Source organism: Symphalangus syndactylus, chromosome 3, assembly GCF_028878055.3.
Source record: "Symphalangus syndactylus isolate Jambi chromosome 3, NHGRI_mSymSyn1-v2.1_pri, whole genome shotgun sequence".
In the NCBI taxonomy this organism is placed as follows: Eukaryota; Metazoa; Chordata; class Mammalia; order Primates; family Hylobatidae; genus Symphalangus; species Symphalangus syndactylus.
The window spans coordinates 56,896,050-56,906,136 of record NC_072425.2 but is presented as its reverse complement, the minus strand read 5'-3'; the positions used below and the strand labels follow the sequence as shown (position 1 = coordinate 56,906,136).

General features: G+C 46.6%; 1 protein-coding gene across 7 annotated transcripts in view; it reads left to right on the top strand.

Annotated features, from left to right (window-relative positions):
- Positions 1–6,537: 6,537 nt before the first annotated feature.
- The window catches only part of DAPK1 (death associated protein kinase 1), a 210,668-nt gene continuing 207,118 nt past the window's right edge, over positions 6,538–10,087 (top strand). For 2 of the 7 annotated variants that reach the window (XM_063636284.1, XM_063636280.1), the window contains exons 1-2: positions 6,625–7,180; positions 7,855–8,024. In XM_063636284.1, coding sequence (XP_063492354.1) covers positions 7,963–8,024 — 62 coding nt within the window. In that variant the 5' untranslated portion in view covers positions 6,625–7,180; positions 7,855–7,962. Of the gene's footprint in view, positions 7,181–7,404; positions 7,520–7,574; positions 7,714–7,854; positions 8,025–10,087 lie in introns of those variants that run through there. The other 5 variants (XM_063636281.1, XM_063636279.1, XM_063636283.1 and 2 more) reach the window with 5 other exon arrangements.

The following is a 10,087-nucleotide window of genomic DNA, read 5'->3' as shown; positions in this document are numbered from 1 at the left end:
AGTTCAGATGGCCAGGCAGGTAATGTGAAGCCCCTCATCTTTAAAACCTTGCACTACAAAAGGGCTGGGAGACTGGAGAAATCTTGGGAGAAGGTATCTGAGAGATACTGCAAATCACTCACAGCTCAGCAGGAAGTGAGTAATAATGTGCATTTGCTATTTTATTTGTGAATATTCATTTCTGCTCTGAAAAAGAAAATGGAATGAAGGAAAATCATAGGATGTGTTAAGCATAGATAAGGAAGTTAGGGACCTACCAGACCAAGAAGACAGCAAATCTTCATGATGCGATAAATACTGTATGCCGGAAGCATAATGAGGCACTCCATATGCAGGAAGTCTTAATTCACCACCCATTGATGGTGCCCATTCTGGCTCCACCTGTTCTCTGCCCAAGAAACAAACGAACAAAACAAAACCCCTTAGCTGCTCATCAGATCAACTGGCAAGCTCCAGCTACTGGCCAGGCATTCTTGCCACTCTGTATTTGCCTGGGTTCATATGCTACTGTTCCAAGGTCCTGCCACTAGTACTCTTCTTTTCAATCCTTCACACCCTGTCCTTAGGTGTCCTCATCCTCTTCTATGCCTGCAGCCCCCCTGGAATATACACCAGGTTCACTTTCTCCCCATCCCTCAGGTACCCATCACCCATCTCCCAGACATCTCCTGGACATCATCTAGATGCCCCATGGGTAACTCAATCTTCGTAACCCTAAGACTGACCTCATCTTCACTCCCCAAACTGCATGTATACCTGTATTTCAGCCTACATGGCAGCAAGATGTACCTAATCACTCAACCAAAACTTGGGGTGTCACTTTTCCTCAAGTACCAAGGTCCCAGGTTCTGTGATTTCTACCTCCTTCAACTATCTCATTATTTTTCTGTGTCCTTTTCCTCAAGTACCAAGCTCCCAGGTCCTGTGATTTCTACCGCCTTAAAGTATCTCATTATTTTCTATACCCACCATCTGTGCTAAATTAGTACTAATTAACTATCTTCAGAGTGATACAGCCACATGCTGAGCGTGATGGACAAGGACCTTCAAGCTCTACCTTGGTTCACCCCTCCATCTCATCCGAGTTCTGGGCATGATGGAAGAGACCCTTCTCCTCTCCACTCTTGCCTCTTGCCATTTCCTTGCCTTGGTTGTGATTACCTACAGATGCCTGAATGAGTCATAGTCTTTCTCATATCCAGGATTGTACCCTTGCTGTTTTCCTCGCCTAGATGCCCTCCTTTCCAATCCCCACTGTCCCACAACCCACCACCCCAATTGTCCACCATTTTATCCTGCTTACTCTTAATCTCTTTTCAAATTTTTCATGAGATGTTGGCTTCTCTAGGAAACTTCCCTGAAATCCCAGCCTTCCCTCCACCCTCACCCTCCACCGGCCCTTATCTGAATTAAGCACTCTCCCTGCTTGTTTTCATCATCTTCTGAGACTCCTTTCTCATTATGCTGTCACTCAGGGGTCCAGAGGGCAGAGATGGAGTGCTCAAATTAGGACAATTCAGGGAGGTGTGGGAGAGTTGCAGGGGTACCATAAGGGATGGAGCAGGAACCCAAGTTAGTAATAGCAGAGCTGGCATCAACCCTAGGCTCGAAGAGACAAAGGAGAGAGAGTGGTTACCAAAACCCAGAAAGAGAAAACCAGGTAAAAGAGGGGACCTGGTGAGGAGCAGCAACCTGTTTGGCTGTGGACTGAGGCAATCTTGCAGGAAGGAGAGCAGAGGAATGACTATCTTGGCTTCACTCTCCTTCCTTCTCCTTCATCTCATGTCAGGTACCCCATTAGCTAAACCTACCAGCAACCAGAGGACAAGGAATGCGTTAAAATAATCTTACAGCTCAGAGAGTAGATTAGATGTAGAGCGACGAATGGATTATATTTAGCACAATCGCAGGTCTATTCGTTGATCCGTCTCCCTCATCAGGCTGAGTTACCTGAGGACAGAGAATGTTTCTCTTATATCTGCATCCCTAACATCTGGTGGACACTACATACTCAAAAAATGCTTACGGATGGGATCAGAGAAGGCGGTAAATTGGGCATTAGATGGAGGTTTGTGCTTTCTGAGCTTGCCACATGCTTTCTGGAGAATCCAAGGCAAAATGAGAAACAGAATGAGTTCTATACTTTTGCCTGATAAAAGAAAATATGATTTGGTGAGAAGAAATGAATACTTTTAGCACTCAATGCTGGGAGGAACTGGAATCAGTCATGTGACTACCTCTATCAGAGGCTCTCAACTGCATAATGGACAGAATCTTTAATAGTGAAACCACAATGCAGAAACATTCTTTTTTTTTTTTTTTTTTTTTTTTGAGACGGAGTCTTGCTCTGTCATCCAGGCTGGAGTGCAGGGGCACAGTCTTGGCTCGCTGCAAGCTCTGCCTCCCAGGTTCATGCCATTCTCCTGCCTCAGCCTCCTGAGTAGCTGGGACTACAGGCACCCGCCACCACGCCTGGCTAATTTTTTGTATTTTTAGTAGAAACGGGGTTTCACTGTGTTAGCTAGGATGGTCTCGATCTCCTGACCTCGTGATCTGCCCGCCTCGGCCTCCCAAAGTGCGAAACGTTCTTAAAAATATTAGCCCTTGATAAAACCAAAGCCATGTTACAAAAAAGCAACCAAAAGGTGGAACTGAGATAATATGATCCACTTTGATTGAGCTGAGAACATCTTGCCAGAAAACGGTTGTTTCAGACTTCAAATCTGACCTCCTACATAAACCTTCAGTGCAATCTTCCCTGTATTATCTCTTCTCTCGTCAGCCAAAAGATGGAAAAGATCAACTGAGGAACTTACACTGGAGGAGCAGGGATTCATTAGATGGCAGAAACCTGGATTTCTGAATGACGACTGTGGAGCCGATCTCTGCTTATGCCCTGCAAACCTTTGTGCTGAGAGCAAGTAACACATTTTTAAAGTGTTAAACCTCTGAGATTTGTTGGGTCTTTTTTTTTTTTTTTTTTTTTTTTTTTTTGAGACGGAGTCTCGCTTTGTCGCCCAGGCTGGAGTGCAGTGGCGCCATCTCGGCTCACTGCAAGCTCTGCCTCCCAGGTTCACGCCATTCTCCTGCCACAGCCTCTCCGAGTAGCTGGGACTACAGGTGCCTGCCACCACGCCCGGCTAATTTTTTGTATTTTTAGTAGAGACGAGGTTTCACCGTGGTCTCAATCTCCTGACCTCGTGATCCGCCCGCCTCGGCCTCCCAAAGTGCTGAGATTACAAGCGTGAGCCACCGCGCCCAGCCCTTGTTGGGTCTTATAGCAACAGTTATTTTACCCTAATACGGCTGTAAAATAATGTTCTAAAATCTACACTCGGGTTTGTTTAAAATAATATCGCCATGATTATTATAATCCAGTCTGTATCATAATTATTTTTATAGAAGTCCTTCTCAACTGGCATCTCATAATTTGTGGCTTCTTATATTGTTGCCTTCTATGTGTGAGATGCCTCTCTGAGTCCTTTTTGCTAGGGACATAATAGAAAATAAAATATCCAACATTCTGATGTATTTTATAATGTACAAAGTCCTGTTTCATGCATCATCTCTTTAGATTCTCCCAACAAACCCAAGGAATATGTAAGAGTCTATAATCATCCTCATTTCACAGGTGATGAAACTGAGACGTTTACATATAAAGTGGAAATAACCACTTATTTATTTATTTATTAAATAAAAACCCCACTAATTTATTCAAAGATTAATTGAGAGAATTATTTAGTCTGTCTGGAACCTGGTATGTGTTAAGAGTTAAGTTTTCTTAATTTTTCTTTTTAAAAACATATTCTATTGCTACATAACAAACCACTCTGAAATAATGACTTAAAACATTAAAAGTCATTGATTTTGCTCACAGAACTTGAACTGGGAGATATAAACAACTGGGAGTGAGGGTGAGGCTGGACAGCTGGCTTCTCTGGACATCTCTCGTTCTTTCTGTGGTCTTGTCACATGTCTCTACACGGCAGCCCTAGGGTAATCATGACAGCTGAAGGCTTTAGAGTGGGTGGAGGGGGAGAGGGAGGGAGGGAAAGAGAGAGAGAGAGAGAGAGAGAGAAGCAAGCAGGCAGAAGCTCTAATGCCTTATGACCTAACCTTGGAAATAAATTACACTGTGCCACTGCCACTACCTCTTCTTAGAAGCAAGCAGATAGGGTTGGTGCATATTTATTGAGAGGGGAATTAGACTCCACCTATTGATTGGGGGAGTGTCAAAGAATTTGTGAATGTTTTTAAATGACCACATTTCCCCTTTCTAAAATGCTTGTCTAAATTGGTGCACACATAAAGCTCGGGGGTTAGTGACTCATCCAAGTTTATTAAGCTGTTAAATGGTTCCACCAATACTAGATCTAATTTTGTGACTCCAAATTTCATGCTCTTTTTCACTACTCCAGATAATCTCCGGTGAACAACATTGTCCATTAGGGTAGTTAAGACATTCTAGCTGCCAAATAGATTAAATCCTTTTAATTGCCTCGGAAAATATATTTTTTATTTTGCAGAAAATAAATATTACCCATATGGCAGTCATCCATAAACACCTTCCAAGTTTATCCCAAACATCTGTGTTTTAAATTTTTTCTCCCGACAGATGTATTTATTTGCATTTTCCCAGATGAGTCACTCTTTTTTTTTGTTATTTTTGACTGTATTTCTCACCTCTCAAGACCCTTTTGTATTATCAAGCCCACCGCTTAAGCTAATACCATCTCTCAATTTGCGGACTTCCCCTTGATTCCTGTGTGCCCTTCCTGTGGGTCATTAATGCAATGTTATTTAAGACTAAGATTTGGCTGGGCGCAGTGGCTCACGCCTGTAATCCCAGCACTTTGGGAGGCCAAGCCGGGAGGATCACCTGAGGTCAGGAGTTCAAGACTAGCCTGGCCAACATGGTGAAACCACGTCTCTACTAAAAATACAAAATTAGCCGGGCATAGTCACATGCCTGTAATCCCAGCTACTGGGTAGCCTGAGGCAGGAGAATCGCTTGAACCCGGGAGGCGGAGTTTGCAGTGAGCCGAGATTTCACAACTGCACTCCAGTCTGGGCCACAAGAGCGAAACCCCGTCTCAAAAAAAAATAAAAAAATAAAAGACTAGGATTTGACATAAGGCCTGAGGGGCATTCTTTTGTTTTGCCTTGTTTTCACAGTTGAAAATTTCTGTTGAACCACAGAGATTTGAACCAACTCAGTTTAGAAAGCCTGGGGATTTGAACAACGGTGTGGATCAGAAATCTCTTCATCTGTCAGTTTTCATTATTCTAGGCAGTAAAATAGATTTCCCTTTAGGAGCTTTTCTCCGTTTGGGGTTCTCCAGCAGTGGGATGTGGGGAATCAACCCTTCTTCGTCCCCACCCAAACATTTGGTGGGAGCATGGGGTGGGAAGTAGAGAAAGTGGGTAGAGGTCTCCAGTGGATATGGGATCTTTGTGTAGACCAGCACAGTCCTCAGAAATCTCATGCAAGCCACATAGGTACTGTTATATTTTCTAGTAGCCACCTTTTAAAACGTAAACAGGTGAGGCCGGGCGCGGTGGCTCACGCCTGTAATCCCAGCACTTTGGGAGGCCGAGGCGGGCGGATCACGAGGTCAACAGACGGAGACCATCCTGGCCGACACGGTGAAACCCCGTCTCTACTAAAAATACAAAAATTAGCTGGGCATGGTGACGCGCGACTGTAGTCCCCAGCTACTGGGGAGGCTGAGGCAGGAGAATCGCTTGAACCCTGGAGGTGGTGGTTGCAGTGAGCCGAGATCGCGCCACTACACTCCAGCCTGGCGACAGAGCGAGACTCCGTCTCAAAAAAGAAAGTAAACAGGTGAAATTAATTTTAATAATATAGTTTGTTCAACCCAAAGTATCCAAAAGACTAACATTTGAAAGTGTAATGAATATAAAAATATTCATGAGATATTTTTCATTCTCATATCCATACTGTCTTGGACTCTAATGTGTATTTTACACTTACAGCACAATTAATTTGGGACTAGCTACATTTCAGCTCAACAATAGCCAATAGCATATGGGATAGCACAAATAAACTCTTCGTCTCTGTTGCTTCTTTGGTTCTCGGAGACCTCAACCCTTTCTTCAGATTGCAAACCTTCTTGTCCTCAAACCTCAGCTCCAACACCAGTCCGGCAGAGGAACCCAGTCTAATGAGGTCCGCTCCCTTCCTGCCGTTCTCTATTCCATTAACCTGTTTCGTGGTTAACGTAGGACTGATCCTCCAAAATTACCTTGTTAATTAGCTTACATGTTTATTATCTATCTGTCCCACCAGAATGCAGGTTTCCGGAGGGCAGGGATTTAAAAAAATGTTTTGTTCTATGTGATTTTCCCATACCGAGCACCATGCCCGGCACAAGCTGGGATCCCAGTACACATCTCGGGACGAAAGAACCGTGTTTCCCTAGAACCCAGTCAGAGGGCAGCTTAGCAATGTGTCACAGGTGGGGCGCCCGCGTTCCGGGCGGACGCACTGGCACCCCGGCCGGCGTGGGTGTGGGGCGAGTGGGTGTGTGCGGGGTGTGCGCGGTAGAGCGCGCCAGCGAGCCCGGAGCGCGGAGCTGGGAGGAGCAGTGAGCGCCGCGCAGAACCCGCAGCGCCGGCCCGGCAGGGCAGCTCTGAGGTGGGTGGGCCGCGCCGCCAGCCCGCTTGCAGGGTCCCCATTGGCCGCCTGCCGGCCGCCCTCCGCCCAAAAGGCGGCAAGGAGGCGAGAGGCTGCTCCGGAGTAGGAGCAGGACAGCCGGGCCGAGCCAACGCCGGGGACTTTGTTCCCTCCGCGGAGGGGACTCGGCAACCCTCGCAGCGGCAGGGTCTGGAGCCGGCGCCTGGGCTGGCTCTGCGCCCCCCACTCCCTCCCTAGCTGTGTTCCCGCCGCCGCCCGGCTAGTCTCGGCGCTGGCGCCTATGGTCGGCCTCCGACAGCGCTCCAGAGGGACCGGGGGAGCTCCTAGGCGCCCGGGTGAGTAGCCAGGCGCGGCTTCCCGGTCCCCGCGACCCCCGGCGCCAGCTTTTGCTTTCCCGGCCAGGGCGCGGTGGGGTTTGCCCGGGCAGTGCCTCGAGCGACTGGGAAGGCCAAGGAGGAGGGAAACTTGGCTTCGGGGAGAAGTGCGATCGCAGCCGGGAGGCTTCCTCAGCCCGCGGGCCGGGTGAGAACAGGTGGCGCCGGCCCGACCAGGCGCTTTGTGTAGGGGCGCGGGGATCTGGAGCTGACGGCCGCGCCTCGGTGGGCCGCTCCCTTCCCTCCCTTGCTCCCCCGGGCGGCCGCACGCCGGGTCGGCCGGGTAACGGAGAGGGAGTCGCCAGGAATGTGGCTCTGGGGACTGCCTCGCTCGGGGAAGGGGAGAGGGTGGCCGCGGTGTTAGGAGAGGCGCGGGAGCCGAGAGGTGGCGCGGAGGTGCCACCGTTGCCGCAGACTGGAGAGAGATGCTTCCAGCGAGGCGCGTTCCTCTGGGCGAGGGCTTCATTCTTCCGCGGCGTCCCTGGAGGTGGGAAAGCTGGGTGGGCGTGTGTGCAGAGAAAGGGGAGGCGGGGAGGCCAGTCACTTCCGGAGCCGGTTCTGATCCGAACAGACCGCCCAGCGTTCGGGGACGCGGACCTCGGGGTGCCGTGGTGCCCGGCCCCACGCGCGCGCGGGGCTGAGGGGTCGGGGGCGTCCCTGGCCGCCCAGCTTTAACAAAGGGTGCGTGCTCCTCTCCACCCCGCGAGGAGGGGCAGCTCCGGAGACCCGGTCTTCAGCGAGCGGGGTCTTAGCGCCGGGGAGGTCTACTTCCTTTTGGGGTTGCCATTTTACTATTATTATTGCCTTTTTTTTTTCCAAAAGGACTGGAGACTGATGCATGAGGGGGCCACGGAGGCGCAGGAGCGGTGGTGATGGTCTGGGAAGCGGAGCTGAAGTGCACTGGGCTTTGGTGAGGCGTGACAGATTATCATGACTGTGTTCAGGCAGGAAAACGTGGATGATTACTACGACACCGGCGAGGAACTTGGCAGGTAAAGGGGGTGCCAGAAGCGTACCCTCCTGGATTGTGGAAATGCATAACGATGGGGCCATTGGGTGATAAACAAATGCACTTTGAATCAGGCGTCTCCCTCGCCCTTTCTGGAGATGCGCAAATCATAGAGAAAAGAGTTACTAACCCAGCGGTAAACCGCCTGATCCAAGGGCCTGGGGGTGGAGGAGAGGCAGCAGTTCAGGGCTAGATTATGATGCACAGTATATTGATCAAGTCCCCTGGACAAAATCAGATTTAATTGTTCGCGGTAACTCTTGTCAGCCCTTGCCCTTCTGTGACAACAGGACAAACACTAAGATTATAATTGCAATTGCAGTTAGCTTTTATGTGTGATTTAAATGGAGGGTACAAACTAATTAATAGGTTTTAAAAATCTTAGTACTTTACCTTGTATCTAAATTTTCAGTGTAATGTGAGCAAGTATTGGTAGGTGGTAAATGGAGACTTGCCAGATGTTGATGTTGGGCTTGGATTTTGAAACTTCTTCCAACCAGGAATTTAATTACCTGGTTGGTGTTGGTGGTTGCTTTGGTTTCATTTACAATGTTAAATTTTTAACAAATCAATGAGAGTCTAATATGGCTATCTGGATTCAGAGCATACCTCCATTGCTGTAGCAGCTGTGATTCTCAGTGTAAAATCTTTCAGTTTCTAGGTAAACAAAGAATGGTTTCTTTCGGGGCATCTAAGGGCTGATTGCTGTTTCCTTTGACTGTGTATTAGACAGAGTGTTTTGGGCTCTGGTCAACTTTAGTAGAAAACCTAGTTTTCATACGTACATTTAAAACTGAATTTATAGAATTTGACTGTGGTGTATTTACATTGTGAGTGGAGTAGGCAAAAGGATCTTTAAACAAACAAAATATGTATTTACTTACATGTGCATTGAAATATGTATTTTCCCATATACATCTGATGTCCCGATACAAAGCTTCCTTTTTCTCCATGAAAAGGAAATTAAAAAACACCCACATCCTGGATTACCTAATGAGAATTATGGAAACTAAGCTTAACTAAATTTTTTTTTAAATTCAAACGGTAGTGTAGAATTTTTTAAAAAGTTACTGTAGCTGGGTATTTCTTTAAATATTTAGTATTGACTGAAAACATCGATGGGGGCCTGTGCTTAGGAAGAGCTTTCTGTATATTGATGATCTGGTGAGTAAATAAGGAAAGCTCTTCAAAAATCACATTTCATGGATATGTTTAAGATTAAAGTTTAAGAGTGTGCGGGTGAAATACTTGGTTTAACTGGAATTAAATAACTTTCCTGTGGTTTTCAGCAAGATGAGTGGTATTTGGAGTTTTCCTTTGGGACTGGAAGAAAAAAGCAAAAAAAAAAATTTTAATTTGATTTGCATAGTGTGGCCTGATCATTGAGGTGTTGTTAGAGAGATGACTAAAATTAGTTGAGATTATTATATTATGGACTAAGTATATTGACCTTATTTTCATTGTGATTTTTTGGTACAATTATGTGTTATGAGAAAGAAATAGAAAAAGAGGCCTCCCTGTGGCTGGCGAAGGGAGTTTTTGATCTTTATTTCGTGGGCGTGATGATGAGGGGAGGGAGGTGGCTTGCTTATTTGTCACTAGCACTTTGATTTTTTCAGTGTACATTTCTGTGTGTAACGTTCTCCCCACTGTGCAAGACAAATTGACAAATTGTTTATTAAATAATTTATGTGACCTAGGAATTTTAAAGAAATGCTCTGAAAAAACTGGAAGTCTGAAGTTTTTAAAAATGAAATGTACAGACTCATAACTGCTATTGTTTTTGCCAAAAAATGAGTGAATGATTGTTTTTTGGAAAATTTTTCAAGTCTTGTGATTTTATGTCTGCCTTGGATGTAGCCACTTCCTGAAAACAAGTCCTAATGTAAGATGGACATGTAGGAAGATGCTGCTTATATGACATCACGTGTCACTGAGGGAAGATTGGGAGTGGAGGCAGGAGTTTGGTGGCAGGAAAATGGAAATGGGCAGATATGTGGCACAAATGCAAGGTCATTCTAAGCAGTGAATTACTAGCAGACCAGT